General features: G+C 40.9%; 2 protein-coding genes across 2 annotated transcripts; both read right to left on the bottom strand.

Annotated features, from left to right (window-relative positions):
• Positions 1-229: 229 nt before the first annotated feature.
• trim59 (tripartite motif containing 59) lies at positions 230-5,785 on the bottom strand. The gene is made up of 5 exons (XM_038693016.1): positions 5,360-5,785; positions 3,680-3,993; positions 3,310-3,531; positions 2,973-3,182; positions 230-2,071 (listed from the first exon to the last, which is right to left on the bottom strand). The coding sequence occupies exons 2-5, from the start codon at positions 3,932-3,934 to the stop codon at positions 1,469-1,471; spliced, it is 1,290 nt and encodes a 429-aa protein (XP_038548944.1). The 5' UTR covers positions 3,935-3,993; positions 5,360-5,785; the 3' UTR covers positions 230-1,468.
• Positions 5,786-5,917: 132 nt separating this feature from the next.
• On the bottom strand, positions 5,918-21,593 carry kpna4 (karyopherin alpha 4 (importin alpha 3)). The gene is made up of 17 exons (XM_038693015.1): positions 21,381-21,593; positions 19,462-19,506; positions 19,164-19,253; positions 17,882-17,911; positions 17,560-17,612; positions 16,188-16,283; positions 15,777-15,862; positions 14,756-14,842; positions 14,485-14,654; positions 13,499-13,543; positions 13,185-13,316; positions 10,447-10,575; positions 9,602-9,706; positions 9,412-9,483; positions 8,774-8,936; positions 8,563-8,657; positions 5,918-8,261 (listed from the first exon to the last, which is right to left on the bottom strand). Exons 1-17 carry the CDS (start codon positions 21,447-21,449, stop codon positions 8,166-8,168), a joined length of 1,563 nt encoding a protein of 520 aa, XP_038548943.1. The 5' UTR covers positions 21,450-21,593; the 3' UTR covers positions 5,918-8,165.
• Between the last annotated feature and the right edge of the window lie 58 nt (positions 21,594-21,651).

Genomic DNA, 21,651 nt, shown 5'->3' with positions numbered 1-21,651 from the left:
ATTATCTGAAAACGTGTTAGATCAGCACCGTCATGATTGGCTGACGTGTGAACACTGGTAATGTTCTGCTGAGGTTGCAATGGCTTGGACATCATATTTCACACTACAAAGACAACTGTAGCATTAACTGTAACTGTATCAGTTAATTGAGTTCACTGAAACACTAATTGTACTGCTTCTCACACTGGCACATGGATGGCTTTAGAAAACGATGAATACTACAAAAACAAAGCATTTAAAGAAATGTATTATGATAATTTTAAAATATAAGTGAGAAAGTTTAGAAAAATACACCATACTATATACATACCATATACTGCTGAAACATTGAGCAAAGTGCCATTTGTTCTGTCAGATGCTTGCAGTAACATAAGATCCTAGTTTGTATATGTGTACATAACTGATATCTGACAGATACTCGGGAAGTCTGGTTGAGCAAAATAACTAACATTTGTTGGATGCGCTGGTTAAACTTTTCCAAAGACTATACTCATTTAAAAATAGACTGTATGTCAGTACCATTGTAAAAAAAGAGTACTGTCCTAAGCACTTTCTATTGATCCTGGTGGTACAGTCCACTACTATAAGGCTATTAAATGAGGCGAGGTAAGGCAAGGGGGTTAAAGGCACAGCAAGGGAGCCCGTCAGCTGTGCATCACTGCAACATGACCTGTGGACTCGGGTCGGGTGAAGTCGGGTCCACTCACCAGGCTCTAAAGTTCACATACAGCAAACAGTCGTGTGTAAGGAGATACATGTATATCTGTACTCCTGTCCTGAGCTCTCTGACAAGGGGGGAAAGTAACTGAATTGCCCCACTGCATGATGGGAAAGGAAAGTCTATGAACACTTTCACTTGGATTTTAGCGAACCTTAATCTGTTTAAAAAATGTCCATTATTGTGCAAAATGGTAAACCAACAGTAATAGACCACAAAGAAACATAACGCTACAATATGTAAAAAGATTTACAGATACATAAACAGCATGCGTTTTTTAAAAGAATTCGACAGCAGTATTGTAATATTTTCTGTGCAGTTCCCAAGCATGCAAATCCTATCCCATGCTCCCCCTGGGGTGCATAGGCTCCCCAGAATCTTTAAAGTGAGGCTGAAGGGGAAAATTCACCATCTGAGTAGACATAACTTTGTCTATCTGTTTTAGTTGAATGAATATTAATGTTATATTAAATTCTATTATTATTCTTATGTAAATATTCCCTCAATCAGCCTTGAATATCTCATTACCTGAATTTTCAAGTTCAGGAAGAGTACCAGCACTGCATTGTGGTCTATTAACTCCACTGTCATCACATAAGATTTAATGTTGGTCTAAATCTAAAAAACTTGTTTCGTTGTGAAGCTGACAGCAAAATATTATGTTCCCTGTTTTGGAAAACACTTCGTGAAAACACACGTGAGACTTTCTCAGTTTCTAAATGAAAGTTGAGGGTTCCAGTTTGGTCTCTTTCAGTTGGATGTCAGAGTTTTAAATAAAGCCGCCAGCTGCTGGAAGGCCTTTTCACCCACAGAGGAGAGGTGAGCGCTCCACCTCTCTGCGGTGGCCTCCATCACTGTGTATGCTGACCCTGCCATGTCCCAGATAGTTGTGATCAGTTCACTGCTCAGACCGTGGAGTAACTGACTGAACCGAGAGAAGCTGAGTGACGCCCCTCCGACCGGGTTGATCCACAGCGCTGCCAGCAGCAGCAGCCCCAGCAGCACCAACGAAGAAGAAGGCTGCACCTGACGCCACGTGTTCTGCACCCAGCTGTCGGACCGATCCCTCACTGCTTCCACTTCCACACCAGTCTCCACGCTGCCGCATCTGGAACAGCAGCACACCTTAGGGACAGGTGCTTCCTCCAGGCTACCGATGGTCACAGCTGGCCAGTGCTGCTGGAGGTGCTCTGCTGCCCGCGGGGTGACTGAGAGGTTTATCATGGAGGGCAGAGGTGTTTTAATAAACTCCTCCACCCTCTCTCTGAACAAATGCACCTGCTCCAGGAAGACCAGCGGCGAGTCCTCCTCATCTACTGATGAACCCAAGGACACCAGGTCCAACTGTTCTTCCTGCAGGAAACGAGACTGTTATGATTAAGGCACACCAGTGGTGCTGAAACGATTAATCAAGTCAGCAGACTACGGAAAACAAATCCAAAATCAGATTGTCAGTGAATTGTTTGTCATTTATTATACAAAAATAGCTTGTTCCTGCTTCTAAATATGAGGATTTGCTGCTTTTGTCAGACAAAACAACCTGGGGCTCCACCTGTGATGGACATTTTCCATTAGATTCTAACATTTTATAGACTAAACAATCAATAACAAAAATCCTTTTTAGTTTCGACGCTATAAACCACAATATAAAACACACTGATTTTAACCACAAAATGTCCCACACCAATTTTCAAGATAAATAAAAGTCAATGCAGCATTCATGTCATTAGGGAGCTGCTGTAATTACCATATAATGGCGCTTAATAATTTAGAGGTGCCTGAAAACCAAACAAACATGGACGCCTCATGTTGGCCAAAGTCTGTCACCGAAAGTAGCAAAATCCAAATTCAGTCGATATAGTGCAAAATTTTCAGTGCACGGTATTTTTACCCTCACACAACCAACTCTGAAATCCAACGTCGTCTTGAATCATAAAGTGATGCCAAACACTCGCATAACTCCACCATTGATCCCATAAATGCAGCACAAGTGTGCACACCAGTGACTGATAGTTGTTTCATTTTAAACAGCCACATGCACCTCTCTTAAACTTGTTCTGAGATCAGTTTGATTTTGACACTTGTCTTTAGTACTACCTAATGAGCACATGTTGCACAGCTGTGGAGCGCTGAAAACATTTCCTGTGATTACCTGTCCATGCTTAAGCACGCAGTTTGTGGGAAATACTAAATGTGTGAGGGTGATGGCGTGGGCGATGACTATCTAAATCGGCCATTGGCCCCTGAAACGCACCTGCAGCTCCTTTACTCTGTGGATGAGCGGGTCGTAGGCCCGGGACACCTCCACACCAGCTTTATCCAGGGCCTCCAGGTAGGCATGTCTCTTCCTGGTCAGCACCGCCTCCAGTGTCTGAAAGAACTGAATGACCTCCTGGCGGTCCTGCCTCAGCAGACCCTCACAGTGAGACTTCTCCTGCTCCAGCTGCTCCCCGAGCTCACACACCTAACAGAGGATGAGGGGAACATGCATTATATGATTATCTTTAGTTAAAAAATGTCCATATATCAATTGCAGTGGCACAGTGTCTTTCCACATGACAATCACTGGCCATATTGACAAGATTCTCTACCTGCGCCCATCTACACTCAGAGAGTTTGGCCAACAGTAGCGATGGGGTCTGCTTTTCTCTGATGTATGCCGCCTGCAGGTCATCTATGGGATGGCCCTGGTGCTGCCCGACAGTCAGACACAGCCCGCAGATCAGTTGCCGGTCCTCGATGCAGTACATGTTCAGAGGCTGCCTGGGGTGCTCCTGACAGGAAGGGGGTCGCGGCTCGCTATCGCTCTGGTACTGAGACAGCAGATGAGCGAACAGAAATGCAAGACAGATGAGCACAAACTGAAGCAGCAAAAAGATTTCCCAAATAAAGAGGATTTCAGACTGATGGGTAGTGAAAGGGTAAATGTTTTTCGGTTGAACACAAGGGATTCTCTCCTACTTTCTCGATGATGGCCCGCAGAGATACGTTGGTGGGCAGAGCGTCTACGCCCGCTGGGGGCAGCTCCACCACGCTGCGACAGTTGGGGCATTTTAGCGGCAGGCGGAGGGGACGCCAGATGGAATAGTTGGTGGACACCTGGAGCAAGTTGTCCAAGCAGGTCTTACAGAAGGTGTGTGAGCACGGCAGGACTCGCGGGTCAGAGAACAGTGAGTAGCACACCGAGCACGTCAGGTCCTCCTCAAGGGTGTCCATGGTGGAGAAAAGAGGCCCGGCTCAGGACGGCAGGATGGATGAAAAGCTACGTGTTGCACCTGTTCAGCAGAATACATTAACTTGCTGCAAATATAAAGTGAATATAACCTGGTGACTACTGTAAGTTGATCAACAGAAATTGTATCACAATTTTGATAATCAGTTAATAGTTTCATTAATTTTACAAGCAACACTTGTGTAATGGTTTGATGCTTTCTTTTTGTCATGACAGTAAAGTGAATATATTTGGGATTTGGATTGTTGGTCAGACATAGGACATTTTGTGACATTTTCGAGATAAAATTATGAATTGAGAAAATATTGCGCGATTTAAAAAAATAATAATAATCTGTAGCTGCAGCAGCCCTAATGGGGTTAAGTCAAAAAACAATGTCCTACACTTGGGTGTGGCATTTTCATGACTGTCCTATAATGAGTATTATAAAGTCAGTGGGCATTTTATTAGGTATTTTATTAGGTACTCTGTAACAAAGTTTACTTTTGTAAAGTTTATGGTGACATCGACAGATATGTTTGAATTCAATTATATGTTAAAAAAAAAAAGCTCAAAATTGTAGGCATCATAAAAGTAGACTTTATGATAGAACAACTGTTGGATGGCATTAGACTGTATAGGTGTAGCTAATAAAGTGCCCACTGAGTGTATAATTAGTGCTTCCCCTATTAGTACCAGGAGGTTTAACTAATAGGGATTATCTCACTCAACTAAGTCTAACAAGCATGTGTGGAAGAGCAGATCTTGTACTGGAAAAACAGCCAAAAAAACGGCTCAGCTCCTATTAGAGGATCAGTTAGGGGGGGGGGGGGCGCGCCTCTCTCCTCTAGTTACAGCCAGCACGGCAGTGACAATAGGAGGCCTCATGCCAGCACCCACCCAGTCCCAACACACACATGCACAGACACACTTTGTGGTCGGGACAGGCGGCTCAGTTGTGCAACTGACCCCAAAACCTGATGCATTCATTGGAGTCAAACTGCAGCCGATCAGGCGCCCAGATTCAAACAGGTAAACGGGTGTCCAGAAGAATCCTATCAATTAAGCTCATTTAAGCCATATCCACAGCATGTATTTTTAAAACCTGACACCTTTCTTTTTTTTACTCTATATTGTGTATTGTCAAATATTCCGCGACGTTAGTTTGAAGGTAACTAGGTGACATCTCAAACAAACCGAAAATGTTGCGTCTACATATTGAATTGTCCTTTTTATATTTACTTTCAACTAACTTGGCACTCCCAACTAATAGTAACGTCACTTTAACCACAATACATTACTGTTGCCACTCTTTCAACAACCTGGTAACGTTAAACATTTGTTGACTCATTTCATCGTGTCTTCGTTTTAGTTTTGGTGACACAACGTAAACTTTTTATAAAAGATGTTCATCTTCGGTTAAAACTCACCGTCTGCTCGGAGCAAAGTGTCTGCCCAAAACAAAGCTTTCATTTCCTGTTCCTTCTCCTGCTGCCTTCAAGTGTTATCAGTAAATTCCTACTGCTGAGACCTGCAGGAGATGAAAATTTGAGAACGTATCCAACGTCCAGAATGCATTCAAATGCTAGTGTAGGAAAAATACGAAAATGTATGTAATGTTTGACGTTTTCAGATTTCACCTGATTTTATCTGCTTTTTTTCTGCAAATATATAGTTAACCTATGTAACGTCTTAAATTATTACATATTGGCGCTATGGCAGGTATGAATGTACTATGCCCGTCTATAACCGCCATTTCCGACAGGTATGAATGCAACATTTCTATTTCCCGAAGAACGCATGCGCATAAACTGTTTCCCTAGCCAATAAGGCTACGCCATTTCTTGATTTGAAAACAAGCTCAACCGTTGAGAAACGAAGGCAAACAGACTTTTTTTTTTTTTTTTTTTTAACTTATACAAGCAAATAAGCGCAAAATGATTAATCACACCACTTCTTCACAACAGACCACACACACACACAGTCTCTCAATTTGGGTTTCACTATTTATTTTCTCGAAGACAACCTACCTATCCTGTCTCCCAAAAAGATTTTTTTTGGGTAAACCACTTTTTTTTCTCTTCCATGTCATAACTTTAGATTTGAAACCACAAGTTTGCTAACAAGGAATGCTGCAAAAAATACCCCTATGTTCAACAGAAGGTGTATGAGCACAATGTGTAATCATTTACTACAGTGTTTGAAATTAACACAAAAAAATGGGTAAGGGTAAGCAAGGACACCTAGCTGGTATAAGAGGAAAGGAGTATGGGGCAAAGGGCTCCGCAAGGTACAGCAAACTTGTTCATGGGTTTATTTATTATTCAGGAGAACCCACTTAGGACAACTCCAGTCTGACATGTGGGACACCCTTTGACCTTGAGAAAAGGGACGTTAAACTCCCTCTTAGTTTAGCCGAGATACATTAGCAGATTTATTATCGCTGCTCCTGAAATAGTCATTATTTTCTCAAGTATCACTAAAAAAAAGCATAATTGGATTACTCTAGAAAGACAACAAAGATTGTGGTTGAGTGATGCATATTGTAGAGGTTGTTGGCAGGCCAAAACCTATGAAGCCGACCAACACACCTTCAGAAAGATTTCAGGCCTCACTTTGCAGTACATGTGCAAAACCATAGATTATTTAGCAAATCGGAAACTAGTGGGGGGTAAGGGAAGGGGAAACATGTAACATTTAAGCACAGTTTTACTTAAAATGAAAATTACACTGTATCCACAGCCTAAGGAAACTAAAATACCCTAAAAAAATAACTGTGCTATAAGTTTAGTACATGCAAAGGTTATGATTCACAATCCTACGTGAAATGGCCATTGTTCTCTTCTCCCTTGGTGATAAGTCATAGCTATGGCAACAATACTGCAAAGCAGTGATTTTGCTGAAGGGAAAGTAATGAAGTGCCACAAGGGGAACAGGTCATTTGGTTGTCTTGATTATAGTGATGGTGTCAGAATTTCACAGCATCAAGCCCATGTCTGGTGCGTAGGTTAGGGTTCTGGTGTGAGGGTGGAATACGATCGTCATCAATCACCTTTACAGAAGCAATGAAACTAAAAGCTGAAAATTAAAAAAAACAAAAATATCATAAAAAGGAACACACTGGAGGCAAAAACAAAAGCCCAAAAGCCACCAAATGCATCTTAATACAATGCACTGCTGCTCCACACCTGCCAATAGCATTGTCCAGTGTCAATTAATACTAACTTAAAAATAATTCAAAACAAAATAATAATCCTTGTGATGACGATGATTTTTTTTTTTTTCATATCCAACGTTCTTCCTTTCAGGGACTTGAGGATCAGCCTCTCTTTCAAAGGCAGAATTTTCTTTCCTGAAACCTTAGCTAACCTCATTGTTGCGTTTCTCAATTTTGTTTCTCTTCAGATGTTGTATTCATCTTTTTTTTATTTTATTCCCTTCCGTCTCTGCATGCGTTCTCACCCAGTCTTGCATACTCCCAGTCACGCACGCAGCCAAGCACACACAACTCATCCGTCCATTCTCTCGCACATGCGACACGCGCAGCCGGACTCCTGGCCCCGCCCACCAGGGGGAGAGGATGGCGCCCTGTTGGGGCGTTTCGTTGGAGGAGATGAACCTGGCTCCTCAGCACTGAGTCCAGACATTCATACATAATGGGTCCATTCACACACATGTCTGATAGCGTGGCCGATTGGGGGAGGGGCACATTGAGGGTGGCACCCTCTCTAGTCGGAGGACCGCAGAATTGTGATGGTTCGTGGTTCATCTCAGTTCATAATTAAAGTTATATTCATTGCTGCATTTTGTTGTATTAAGATCTCTTGATTTCTTATTTTTGGATGTCCTTGGTTCTCCCCGGGCAGACATCGTTTTTTTGGTTGTCATTTGAAGTAGTTTTCCGAAGACGACAGCTCCAATAACAGAAGTTATGTCAGCATGTCTCTCAACGCATTCGATGTAGATGTTTTTGCTTTTTTTTGCAACATGTAGCCACTCATTCTCACTCGCACCCACTCGCCATCTCAAACTTCATTTGGGCTGGTTCCCCTGGAATGCCAAATGAAATCCACACATTTTTCTCTCAGATAAGATGCAGCCATGGATCCCACGAGCCAAGCACAATGGATCAAATTTCTCACACTCTCGCTCTCTTTCGCTCTTTCTCTCCTAATTTTTTTATGTTGAACAGAGTGCTGCATCGTGAACAAAACTCCAGAATACCCCAGATGCCGTCTAGAACTGGAATCCCTCGGCTGGCACGTTGGCTGAGTTAAAGCCGTAAGTTCCACCCTGGATGGCCTCTGGGACCAGGCTGGTGTCTTCATCAATCTGAATAAAAAGACGAAGCAACAGAGCGTTAACAATGTACAGCAGACATCACAGTAGATCAAACACTGGTGGCAAATGCCACCTTTAGCTTGTGAGTTATCATTTGATCTTCAACACTTCGGCCAATAACTTAAATGTGATGGTACTTTTTAAAAAAGTAAAATACTCAAAGGTTATGTCACTAAAGCATAGCAGTACTATTAAAAGAGTTTTAAAAAAGTGAAAACCACAACTGAAAGAAAGCTTTAAACTGTAGTGACAAAATCAACTTTACTAATATCTGCATTCACATGTAACTTACATCATCAGATGAGAAGAACTGATCAATAATTTCGTATGCCAATTTGTAGATATCTTCATTTTCGTGATTCTGCAGTTGCTCCACTTTTTCCAAACCTGAGGAACAAAAACAACAAAATTATAAATTTTCACACTAATCAATCACGCATGAATACCTATTGATAACGAATACAAAACATGATAAAAACCTTGATGGTTTAAGGAGAACTTACCTCCACATTCCTCAATAAGGTTAGCAATCGTTTCAGCCTCGTCATCTGCCATCTTGAGGATATTGCTGAGACCGTCGAGAACAACCTGAACAACCTGCGCATCCTTCACTGTCAGCAGGTTGCAGAATGGGGGGATCACCTGCTTCTCAATCAGGTGTGCTACCTGTAGGCAGGCAGGGACAATGAGGAAGAGCAGTAATCTGAGACATACTAGAAAAGGACGGAATGCTTCACCAACAGAGTTTTGTCATTCTCCATTTCAAATTTACAGTTTTTGCTGATTTTATTTTCATAGCAGCATCTGAATATTTCAGCAAAATATTTAAAAGAAAGCCAATAAAAAGGTTTAACAATAGAAGTCAACTCAAGTTTTACAAATTTAATGTCTAAATTTATTAGTTTCAGAAAACTAATTTCTAAACTAATTCAACGTCGGAAAAACTATTTTTTCAACCACACTGACCACTACATGTGTTCACAATAATGCCTCATACAGTTTTTCATGATTTGCAATCCTATAATCAAAGATCAAAAATTCAGCAATAGTTTGTTTTTTTTTGCTGAAAGGGCAGCTGAAAAAGTTTAAGCCTGCAGCTGTGAAAGTACATTAGTATGTGATTTGTTTACAAGATTCTTACCTGATCTTTCCTCCCACTTATTGTCAGGTTGCTGATGGCCCAGGCTGCTTCCTTCTGAGTGCCAAAGTCACCCTAAAATAAAATATATATTCATTGTGAGCAAAACATATTTCCATATATGCTCTCCAAGAGTACTAATATATGATCCACTTGTATTTCACACAGTTTATAAAGAGCGATGGATACACACCTTGTCAAGCAGGTGAATGATCATGGGAACTAGCTTGGCATCAATGACAGCCTGCACCTGCTGCTGGTTGCCTGCTGTGATGTTGGACAGGAACCACACTGCCTCCTACAGGACAAAAAGCAAAGATCCAAGAGTAAGTGACAGTACTGTTCAGCTGGGCAGCTGAGCCATGGAGGTTTAAGTGTATACACGGGTTTTATCCAAACCAAAGACTGTATCACACCATCAGCCAGAGAGTGAAAACTTGACGGAGAAATCACCTGCTCAAAACTTTGATTAGAATGAAATATGACGGTATGAGCATATTGCTCCTTGAAGACTAAAACTTAAAAATAAGCTTGTGTGTCTGAACTGGATCAGAACCCAGAGGTCCACTCTGAGAGTTTGACCTCTGGTCGAGACTCGAGTGCTGCGGGTGGGGCAAGGGCGGTGTTGAGGCTCTAATCATCGTCCATGTCACAACAGGGGGCCTCGCTTTCAAGTGACTGGTCTCAGATGCACTCCGATATCAGCAGAGACGCATTGTCTTCAGCACCCAATAGCCACCAACCCATAGTATCACACATTCAAATCACACGCACACAGACAACCCCCCACCCCAACCCATTTGTCTCACTAACTAGCCAGCCACTGATGTCCTCTTCGTCTTCTTCATGGTTGCGATTCTCAGTGTTGTGAATTGCTACAAGTAGCTATCTGTCCCGTCTCTACCTTCCACACAGCATTCGCACTTGCACCAAGTCTCTGATTTCATCACTTCCAGACTACACATCTTGCAGTACTTTGAGATCTATGAGGGTTGTGCACACACGTAGGAGGAAGAAGAGAAGAGCAGAATGTATTACCTTGTTGATTTTCTCCTTCGGGTGTGTAAGGAGTGCAGGGAAGTGGCCGAGAGCGTCACAGTTGAGCACCACCTGGGTCTGTTCATCTGTGCCAGTCACTATGTTCCCAACGGCCCTCAGGGCAGCAGTCTGAATGTGGGGTGAGAGTGTGAAATTGTTATAATAATAATACATTTTATATATAGATTGCTTTTCCTAGATGCACGCAGCTGAAATCCAGAAGAAGTCTCACTATACATGCATTTCTGTAATGTTGTTAAATACAACTGAATACCAAAATAAGTTTTATCAATCTAATCCAAAGCAATCTCTTTATACTAGGGCTGGGGCGATTCGTCAACGTAATCGATTACGTAAATACGTCGACGTGCTTTGCGTGCGTCGACGCCTCGCTGCATCTGGTGTGGGATTCTCCCGGACAAGCTCCAGCTACAAGACCGCGCCTTCAACCGTCTAAAGTTTGGAGTATTTCAGACAGACACTCAACAACGTGCTGCTCCGTGAGCTCTGTGAACTGGAAACAGCTTCACTGCAGCACAACTGCTGTCCACGAACAGGTGAAACGAAAGTATCCCGCAGCACTTTGTTTAGACTGCAGCACCGCTTACTTCTTACTACTTTCTGTCGCCACACAAGCACGGCACATTATCAGCACGAGGACACGTAGTATTTCTGCATTGCCTTCATGTTAAAAGTAATTTCTGCCCCGCTGCTGTTATGGTAACATAATGTTACACCGCGAGTCATGTAACATGGTATATACAGGAACCCTGACGTAAAAAAACCTTTTTAAGACCTTTTCAAGACTTCAACATATTTTTAACTGCCGCGCCAATTTGAACTGTAACCGATTAAATCAGTCACACACCTTTAAAAAGGGACATTTGAGTTTTTAAAAGGAATTTAAGTATATTTATTGCCTATATGTCATCAGGTTGTAACCCCACCTAAAAATTGAGGCATTCACCAACTTTCTCAGTTGCCTATAACAGCCTGTATGGGCCAACAGTTTTCTATGTGAAGGACTGGTCAGATTTCCTGCGAAAAGCAACTGTCTTACATAAGCTATGATGTTTATGTACGCAATATTACAGCAAATCATGTGAACCAGTGTAATTTTGTGTTTTAGTTGGTTTAAACTAGATAATGTGAGCTTGCCTGCAACGGTGTGTGATAACTTTAATCGACCACTCGATCAATACAACAAAATTCAAATAAGCCAGGAGGGAACAAAGATGGAGAATAAATAACGTAAGTAGTGTAGGCGGTGTAGCACAGGCACAACCTGGAGGAGGAGCTAGTCTAAATGACTGTATTAGTATAATAATATAACATTAAAAGTATATTGTTAATTTAATAGTAAACTAAAAGTTTGATATTAATATATTCATTATGTTACTATATTCAATATAATAGTATATAACTTACCACTAGTATAATATTAGTTCAAATTACAGCTGTTTCAGTTTGGGGTTGTTTTTTATTCATTAACTTTGTGTAAGAAAAATGCTCTAGGCTACATGATAGTCTCCAACCTTGATGGTGGGCATGCTACTAACTTGTCAGTAATCATAACCATTTATGCAGAACATTGAGTTCAACATTTATAAAAGTTTGTTGCAGCACATCAAACTTTAAAAAAAAATCCCGTTCCACCCAGGCTGTGATTGATCTGTGCACAAAAAGTGACACTGACGAGAGCATCGGCATTATGAAAAGCTGAATGCGTTTCAATAAAAGGCAGAGATTTAGCTAAATAGCCAGCTAACGTTAGCCAAACCCACACGCTCCTTGAATTTTCCCTGTTGTCTTCTGTCTTATCGATTCCGCTGGTGCTTATTTTCCAGGAACGGGGCTGGCCAACCGGGTTAATCCCGTTACTCCTGATCGCCACTCCGACTATTTTTTTATTTACTATATTTTATGGTTTTACTCGGAAATCATTTTCCGGTTCGCACAGATCCATTTTTTGGAGCGTTTCAGAGTGAAATAGGCAATCGCACTACTCGCTACTCACTGCCTGTCTAGTGTTTTTGGCTATGCATTATAAATAAATACGTTCACCTGCACTTTTAGCAAACAAACTTTTGGACAAACAGGATTTTCACATTGAAAAAAATATCTTCAAAATTTAATACCTTGTTAAATGGCGATTAAGACTTTAATACTTTTTAATGGCCTTAATTTTCGCAAAATTGATTTATTACCTTTTAAGACTTTTTAAGACCCCGCGGACACCCTGTGTAACGATCGGCTGTTTCGTATTTTCTTTTTATTTAACGGCCACGTATGAGCGAGAAAACAGCTGAATCTAATTACAGACAATCCGTGACTGAACAGTCTGAGTCCTATCAGGTGTTCACTGATGCAGAAATACATTTTATTATCATACTGCATTGCTTAATATTGAAATGAATCCATGTCAGAAACATTTAAAGTTTTAAGTAAAGTAGCCTAATTAATGTCTGTTATCACAACACATCAGTGACGTGGAAATGTGATTCATTTTAATATTTGCTGCTATTGTCATTACTCTAATGTGCTTCATCTGGATGATTATTGATTAGACATGTTTTTGATATTTATTTTGGATAAATTGGTATGTTAATCGAGTAATAGGCAACTTTTCTTTCTTTAGAATAAACAAAATTAGTCGTTAGATTAATCAACTAATCAAAAAATAATCGTTAAATTAATCGACTTGAAAAATAATCGATATGTACAGCCCTACTTCATACCTGAACTTTGACCTCCTGGTGACTGAGCAGGGGCACCAGGTGAGGAACGATGCCAGAGTCAATGACCATTTGGATCTGCTCGTTCCCAGCGTCAGTCAGATAAGACAGAGCCCAAACTGTGTCTACCAAGATCTGGAGGCAGCAAAGAAAAGAAACTAATAAATACATTTGTCCTTCCTGTACAACTTCTTAACAGTAATAATTTATTAGAGATTTATTTTGTGGGACTATAGCACTGCTAATAGCTAAGTGAGGCCCAAGGCACCACAGCTCGCTTTAAAAAAAAAAAATAATTGAAAAGTCAGTATACTCACACTGACATCAGTGTGGTGGATCAGCACGCAGAGAGCTGGCAGGATCTGAGAGAAGTGAAAAGAGGAAAAGGCATGAGTACAAAAACATCAACAGGGTTCCTATGTAATCTACAAAGGCTTAATAATAGTTAGAGACAGATGCACGGCCCATATTCTGCAATAACCGCTACACTTATTTCATCACATAAAAGCAACACACTAAAGTTCCTCTTTTTTTAAACCAGCTAAGGTGAGACCACTGATGGAGCTCTTCTTCGCCGCCTCTCTCTCCCTTCCAGAGAGTCAGAGTCACAGTGCCTTCACTTAGATACAGAAGCAATGAGCATTCGCAGCAGGTAAAGTTAAGATTCTCCTGTGGTAACCATTTTTGTAGTTTGCAACACATCCTGTAAACATGCACTCACCATCAGGCCTAAAGATAAGAAGGGATCTTATATGCTGCCCAAAGTTCACAACTATTTTATTTGTTTAAGGTGTCCAGGACGGACCTGACTTCAGTGACCTGAGTAAGATCCTTGTTGGATTGAAATATATTCACTTTATTCCTAAAATAGTCAGCCAGTATGTAGCATTCCTCTCTTCTTTTCTGACATGGTGGTGGCTTTTCACTCACTGGCTTCCTATACATAAACACTGTGCATAAACACATGAACTGCCTTTCCATAAAGGCCCAAGTTCCCCAGCAATCTAGCATACATACATGGGCTGCAACTAACAAATATTTTCATTGTCAATTATTTTCTTAATAGTTTTGTCTATAAAATCTCAAAAAATTGAAAAATGTTTTCACTCTTCATCCACAGCACAAATATATTTAGTTTACTATCATGGAGGAGAAAAGAAACTATTATAGAAAATACAGAAAATATTATGTAATTGTGACTTTTTATTCCTTAACAAATTACTCAAACCGACAAATTGATTGATTGCAGCTCTATATACATATGAACTGCTCACTCATTCTTGCCCTCTACACACATACACACCTCCTGGATGGTCTCCATGGGTGGTGGAGGGTCCTTGTGGCGACAAAGATTGACCATGACCCAGGTGACATTGCGGAGGAAGGTGATGGGGATGGAGGGACTGATGAAAGAGAGCAATGGCTTGACCACACTCAAGCTGATCACATAGTCTCTGCATTGAGGACCATCACCTGGAGAGAACACATACAAACACACAGATGGAGCGCATGTTGTTTCAGGCCTGACTGTGTTTATTTCTAACATACTCAGGTTCACACCAACAGGAACTCACCTATGATGTTGCCCAGGGCCCAGACAGCCTGCTCGCACACATTCTGGTGAGGGGAGTGAAGCAGCCTCAGGAACAGTGGCACAGCATCTACACAAAAGAAACAGATTTGTCAATCATGTAACAGGCATCACATGGTCTGACATCTGTTCCCTCAATTCAGGTACAACACCATGTTCACATCATTTATAAACAGCCCTAGTAGGAGATATAAATGGGGATACTTTAATCATCTGATCATACATGAAATGACCACTTGGGACAGAGCTAGACTCTAGATTTGGCCACGTTTGCAATTTGACTAAAGTACAATAGAGCCACAACAAGCTAAGAAAACAAAGGGATGAAGGGGGAGTAGAAGAATTACTAACAGACATCTTCTCGTACATTCCTTAATGTGGACATATAACAATGTCCAAACAAATTCAGATCTTTTAAATTAGATCTGAAAGAACCAAAAGTGTTACCAGAGAAAGCTCAAAATTCGGATGAAATCCGCTTCATTCAAAGCCGGCATACATAATCATAGATTATGATGTTACGTATTGTCAAAATGAATAATCCTGAAGTTCACCAAAGTGTTTCAATTGCTTTATGTCGCAGCTTGCTCCTGTGCATCCATGTGATAGTGCCTGACACATTTCCATTTGTCATTCTTGTGTGCAATTTGCCAATGTGCTGTACTTTCACCTTGTTTAGAATTTCATCAACTGATTATGATGTGAATGTAAAACAGGAAGATAGAGCTGTGAGCGCTACAGAAACAATCAGCATTTCCAAAAAAAATGTGGAGTTTATATCGTTTCATAACTATCCAAACAGATTATCAAATTTAATAGCAATATATTAATTTTAAAGAAACATGGACATGTTTAAATGCAGCATAGAAGTGCACACAACCACCAACATAAAAATAATTCCAAATCTTTAGGACACGGCAAAGATAAGAAAGATACATCAAAAAGAAAATAAAGATAATCAAGAGAAAGAAAAACATGGTGTGTCATGATACAGTGGCACTTACTGGACTGGACCACAGCTTGGGTCTGCTCTGAGGTACCAGACGCAATGTTGGTTAGAGCCCAGGCTGCCTCAAACTGGAGAGATGGGCTGTAGAGAGATGAGAGATGAACAAAGGCCACAGAGGCAACGTTTAAGAGTGAGTGTGACTGGGCAGGGGCGTCAAAAGTGTATTGCTGATGAGTCATTTATATCTCTGCCAATACTGGAAGGTGAAAACTAGAACACATTTACATAACTGCTACACCGTGCAGATATAAGATGGGCTAAACCCTGCTGGCTCATTTGCATAACTTTGAAGTGTACATAAACTCGACATGATCCGGAAAAGGGGCTAACTTGTATTATAATTATCGCTCATGAAAAAGCGTGATTCACTGATACATGCAGACAAACAGAATTACAGCCAGCTTACTTGTCATCTCTGTCCAGGCAGTGGACCAGTATAGGAAGTATCCCAGACTTAATCAGGTCATCTATGGGAGGGTTACGGTCACTGGACAACAACTTCCTACAAAAACAAAAGACGAAACAAAAGACCATTATTCCCACACTCATAGCTTTACTGCCACATACCAACAACAAGAACCAATTACACAGAAAACATCTTAAGTATGTTGACGTATCTACACATTGAAAGTCAGTCACCATCAGTGATGACAGGAGCCTACTTGTGTTCACACTGCACACCATTGGGTACAGTGTGATGACATCTTCAGTGTCAAGACAAAGATGCAGGGTAGACTTCAAGGGAAAAAAATAATAATCACAATAATAATAAAAAATAGGAAAATAAATACTGGAATGTGAACATGTTTCATGAGTACTACCGGAGGCTGAACCTGATCCAACTTCAGGAGGGCTGAACTACTAAGCTGCAATGCCATTTACACTGTCCATTAATCAGAGGACTGACAATACTCTAAATCACCACTGTCTAACCAAGCTGGAAAAACATTTAGGCCCTTAAATTTCAACACTTGACTGTATTTCACAAGAGGCCATCAATTTTAATCAGAAAACCTCTTAAGACAAAAAATTTGTGTACTGGTACAGAATCTCTGGTTCATATATATACCAGATGAACCAGATGTGAAGCTGGATTACATTCAAACTGTTATTACTTAGTTGCTGTACTTTACACGTAGCAAAAAATAAGGTTTGGGTGCAATGGGCAATAGTAACATCCTGATAATCATGGCAGCATTGTCTTGATATTGATGTGTGACAATATTAACCATTTCACATGTCAAAAAGGAACACCGATATTCATCAAATTCAAGTTATCTTTCTATGGTATTATAGGAGGGATTTTTAAGTTTTGAAAATTTCATGCTGTGTCAAATTTCACTGAGTCATTTAAGTCACTTTCACACCTGTAGTTCTGTTTATTCTGAACTATACAGATCACTAAAAGATCGCCTTGTTGACACTTCACACTCAGCAAACAAATTCGGTAGTAGCATTTACTTAGACTTGACACTAAAGTCAGGCGTTAAATCCTGTAGTCGGTCCACTTTGCTTTCACACCACAAATAAACTGCACCAGCATCCTCTTTGGCCTTGGTTATATAGTCTGCACCAAAGTTTGAAATTGATTCACTGCACCCAAACAAACCAAACTTAACAGGTTAGGTGTCCAAGCACCCCTAGAAATTTAGCTAACTAGGGACATCAAGATTACAACATGACAATACTAAATGACGATACAGAGACAATACTCAATTTTCCAACTACTAGTTTAAACAAACATGATAATCAGTAGTGTGAGGTGTGCGTGTTCTTACCTGGCAGCCTGAACAGCACTCAGCTGGACACCCTGGTTATCACTGGTGGCATTCTAAAAACACAACACAATGATATTTCATATTTTTCTGAGTCATTTCCTTACAATGTTAATTACCCACATTTTTTGACAAATAGCTTAATTTTGTGCTCAAAATTGCAAAAGTTGCTTAGTTGTTAAAACGGGGTTGTGACGTATGACTATAGTAATTCCATAAGCCAAAAACAGCAGTTAAAACTGGCTGGAGGGGGCTTTAAATGCATATATACACTGCCCATAAGATTCCGTAGAAGAAAAGTAAATACATTATACATCCTACTTACTTGTACTATTGCTTCAAGAGAGGTGTTTTGCTGAAAAAGAAAACAAAAATTGTAAAGTCATTAGTCTAGAATAATGCTTTGGCACACATTAGTAGATACACACACACACACACACACACACACAGTGTGTGATGTTAAGAGTTTCAAGATGATCAGTAACTGTTAACTCTTAAACTGCTGGAAGGGGGGTCAGCACTGTCGAACACAGCGGTGCCCACCAGACAAAAGCCATCTGAATACTCAGACGAGTACCAAAGGAGAGCGAGCAGACATCTGTTAGCTTCTTGCTCTGCAGTAAAACTCATTTTGTATGTGAAGCTGACAAAGCAGGAATAAAAGGTCACCAAAGTGCCACTGAGAACGGCAAGGGAAGGATGGTGATTGGGAAAAAATCACAACAACGTAGTGACGTGCAGACTCACTTGATCCACTATGGTGTAACAGTCAGCAGGCTGGACGTGCAGGCCAGCATTCAACATGACAATTTGCCAACTGGCAACCTCACCTGATGCCCTCTCCCGGGGGTTCAGAGCCCAATGTAGGCTGCCTCTGGTGGGGACTTTTCCACTTTCAATCAAGCACTGACCATGACTGTGGCCCCTATTAAATAAAGTTGGCCAATGCCTCCGATAGCCAGTAATTGCAGCTGATTGCCTGTGCAAATACAAATCTGCATACAAGTGTGTGTGTGTGTACTTGAAGCAGATTTATATTTGTTTATTTACATTCCATGACTGAGAACAATTTAGAAGAATACTGAGGGAATGTGAGGCTTTGTGAAGCATCTGATACATCAGAAAAGAGCACTTATATTCTAACAAGTTGAGCCTGTCCAATTAAATTTAAAAGAGTGAACCACAAAATGGGTAAAGCTAATGTCTTTAAGGCAACACAACTAATGTGTTATTTTAGACCAACAAAACACACACACACACCGTGATCATTAGTTCGTTTAGTATTTAAACTGGATTTGCCTTCACAATTTTTCACAAAAGCCTCTATGACGTATTGCAGGCGAATCAGAGCAGCATGTCATTGTTGATATATTGTTAAGCAGCCCCTCAATACCGCTAGGTAGTTACTGTGATTGAATTTCTGAACTGCTGAGTGGCAATTTTAATCCAGGAATGCCACCAAACCTTTTGTGGCAGGATTCGTGAACGATCTATTTGCTGTGACGACATTAGCCTAAATTATGTAGGGAATATTGAAGGGATGAATACTGAGACATTTACTGCTGAGCTTTAAGATTCATTTTGAGTGGTATATAAAACAACTGTACCGATCTGAAATCTCCATCGACATCAGAGTCCTCACAGATGTCCTCATGGGGCACATTTCTCCTCTTCAGAAGGTGCTCGTCTCTTTTGTTCTGTAATAAAAAGGGAACAGAAATATCACTTTATGTATATTCCAGCAGAAGGTCATGATGATAACAAGGACAATTCACCATTTGCCACTACATTATTTTCAAAGATAAACTGCAGATAAAATGCCAGAATTGAATGTAGCTATAAAAGTCAGTTACTGAAAATCATTGGGTGTTTGTAGTCGGCACAATAGAACACAATTGTATTTACCTTTCTGAGTTCCACCACCACCTCAGTCCTCTGTCTTCTCATAGTCTATGGGCAAGATAGCATATTAACATTATAATACAACAAGGACATTAAATCCCAACCTGCCTTTGCCCAAAAGAGTAACACCACTCACAACATTAAATCCGGGCACAGTTTTCAGATCAGGATAGTTTGTGCGACTAAACCTAATCAGCAGTATCAGTCACATATGGAGAACTGAGTCAAACACACACACACACACACAGTATATGACAGCACCTAAACCCACTTATCATGAGTCTGACTTAATATGACTCAGCTGAAATTACTGCAAGATCATTTTATGTGCCTTAACAAGACAGCTAACGTCCTCATTCTGTGATATATAGCATTTTTTATTTGCGTTCTTAACCACAAAAAGCATCCAACAGATACAATGATGATACACTCAGTTGCCAATTTGTTAGGCACTGTCTTCATGAAGATTATAATGTACAGTTTTGGTTGTAACTGCTTTAGAGAGATGCCAATTCTGATTTGCAGTCTTTATAAAACGAGTTCAACTGTAGTGCGTTATATGATGAGTTGCTTCCAATATTTAGTCTACCAGCACTGTCATTCATGAGCCAGTCAAAAAGTATTTCTAACACGTACCAGTGTAACACAATAAAACTCAAGTACACCACCACCTACTGCCTCTGAAATGACCATAAAGTTGAATAAACACCTCTCTGAAACAGGTTCAACAAAAATGTAATATTATATATACAATTTATTTCAAGAATGTTGTATTAGCTTGCATTAGTTTTTAGCTAGGTGGGAGTATAAGGATTATTATATGTTTTATGAGGAGTACTGTTTAAGCTGCAGTTAAAGAGTAGATGTTTGTCGGTAATGCTTGTGTTCATCACAGACAAACCTCCACCATGGTGATAGTAACTTTTAACAGGTTGCTTGTAGGGCAAAGACAATTAATGTCTAGTGTGGCCTTGCTCGCAACAGAAATACTTGTCAAACAGGATGTGTGACTATATCCTGCTCATAAACATCTTAAGAGAGCCGCCTGAAACATAACCATCCCCTCATAACATTAATCAATTAACGGGCAAGCTGGGCTGACTATATATTTAACTGGTAACTTATGAGTCCAACGTTAGCTAACGCAGAGCTTTGATCTATCAGTCATGTGATCGCGTCGTGTTAACCTTGTTTTGTACGCATTTGTGATGTTAATAAAACCACGGAGTACAATTTTAACACTACGCCACAACTTAAAACACCTAGGTAACTGACTGGCTAGGAGGCTAACTGGTTTCCGCTATTGTTTTTGATGATAAAAGACGGGGGATGGGTGGAACTGAAGCCACCAGCACCATCAAGCCCAACCACCGAGCTTAACAGTGGCTAGTGCGTAAGCTAGCGCGCAGGTTAGCTAACTGCAGTATCAAAATAATGCTAATCTGCCGCGGAGTTAGCATACCAGTCAAGCAAATGCCAGCCATAGGACAACCTGAAGGTCAATTTTATGTACTTTTAGTAACACATTAAACAATTTCACTAGCTAACACATCAACCCAAACTGATCCGGTGGATGATATGCTTCAGTTAAACTAGCATGTCCCCCCGTGGGCCTGGTTAGCAGCAAGCTAGCAGAGCTCATCCAGCGGAGGCGATGAACTCTGACTAGCGTTTCTGACATGTTTCATAACCAACGCGGGCTCGTGGCGCAGCGAAACCAGTGAAACTCAAAGGGAAATCAAGCAGGCAAGGCCCGCGTTAGAAAACGGGTGATCCGTACAGGCCCCGGCCGAGGCTTTAGGTACAAAGTTCCCGATAGTGGAAATTAGAAACGACGTCACAAGGAAGCCAAGAGGCGAAGCTGGTGAACAGAGCGGTGAGGAAAAGAGGAGATCCTCGACACCAATCTGCATAACTTTTACCTCCAAATCACGGCCCTTATTCTTGAAATTCTTCAGCCGCTGGTTGTCCAGTTTCTCGTTGTCAGCCATGTTAGCAGTTCTCGGTACGTTAAATACAGTTTAACTCGTGGATTTAGCTTGTGTGCTACCCTTTTCTGGTTCCCTTTTCTCAGCCTTTCGCTAACGGACTATTTTTTGCTGCTCTGTCCGCGGTGCATACTGGGAATGCCGGTGGTGTAGGGCAGCCTAGCTCTGGCGTAGAGGAAGGGTGGGGAAATCCCCTTTACTCTCA

The sequence above is a fragment of the Micropterus salmoides genome, unplaced genomic scaffold (assembly GCF_014851395.1).
Source record: "Micropterus salmoides isolate LMB-PRFRI ecotype aquatic unplaced genomic scaffold, ASM1485139v1 Ms_hic_scaffold_3, whole genome shotgun sequence".
NCBI lineage: Eukaryota > Metazoa > Chordata > Actinopteri > Centrarchiformes > Centrarchidae > Micropterus > Micropterus salmoides.
This window is presented reverse-complemented; position numbering and strand designations above follow the sequence as displayed.

What these genes read in the sequence shown, in the direction of transcription:
- trim59 (XM_038693016.1), bottom strand. Translation starts at nt 3,934, where the DNA reads ATGGACACCCTTGAGGAGGACCTGACGTGCTCGGTGTGCTACTCACTG. An exon ending in TGCGGGCCATCATCGAGAAA is followed by an intron (nt 3,532 to 3,679) that starts GTAGGAGAGAAT and finishes CTGCTGTCTCAG; the next exon opens with TACCAGAGCGATAGCGAGCC. An exon ending in CTGAGTGTAGATGGGCGCAG is followed by an intron (nt 3,183 to 3,309) that starts GTAGAGAATCTT and finishes ATCCTCTGTTAG; the next exon opens with GTGTGTGAGCTCGGGGAGCA.
- kpna4 (XM_038693015.1), bottom strand. Translation starts at nt 21,449, where the DNA reads ATGGCTGACAACGAGAAACTGGACAACCAGCGGCTGAAGAATTTCAAG. An exon ending in TCGATGGAGATTTCAGATCG is followed by an intron (nt 17,912 to 19,163) that starts GTACAGTTGTTT and finishes TTTCTTTTTCAG; the next exon opens with CAAAACACCTCTCTTGAAGC. An exon ending in GGCCCTGGGCAACATCATAG is followed by an intron (nt 14,655 to 14,755) that starts GTGAGTTCCTGT and finishes TGTTCTCTCCAG; the next exon opens with GTGATGGTCCTCAATGCAGA.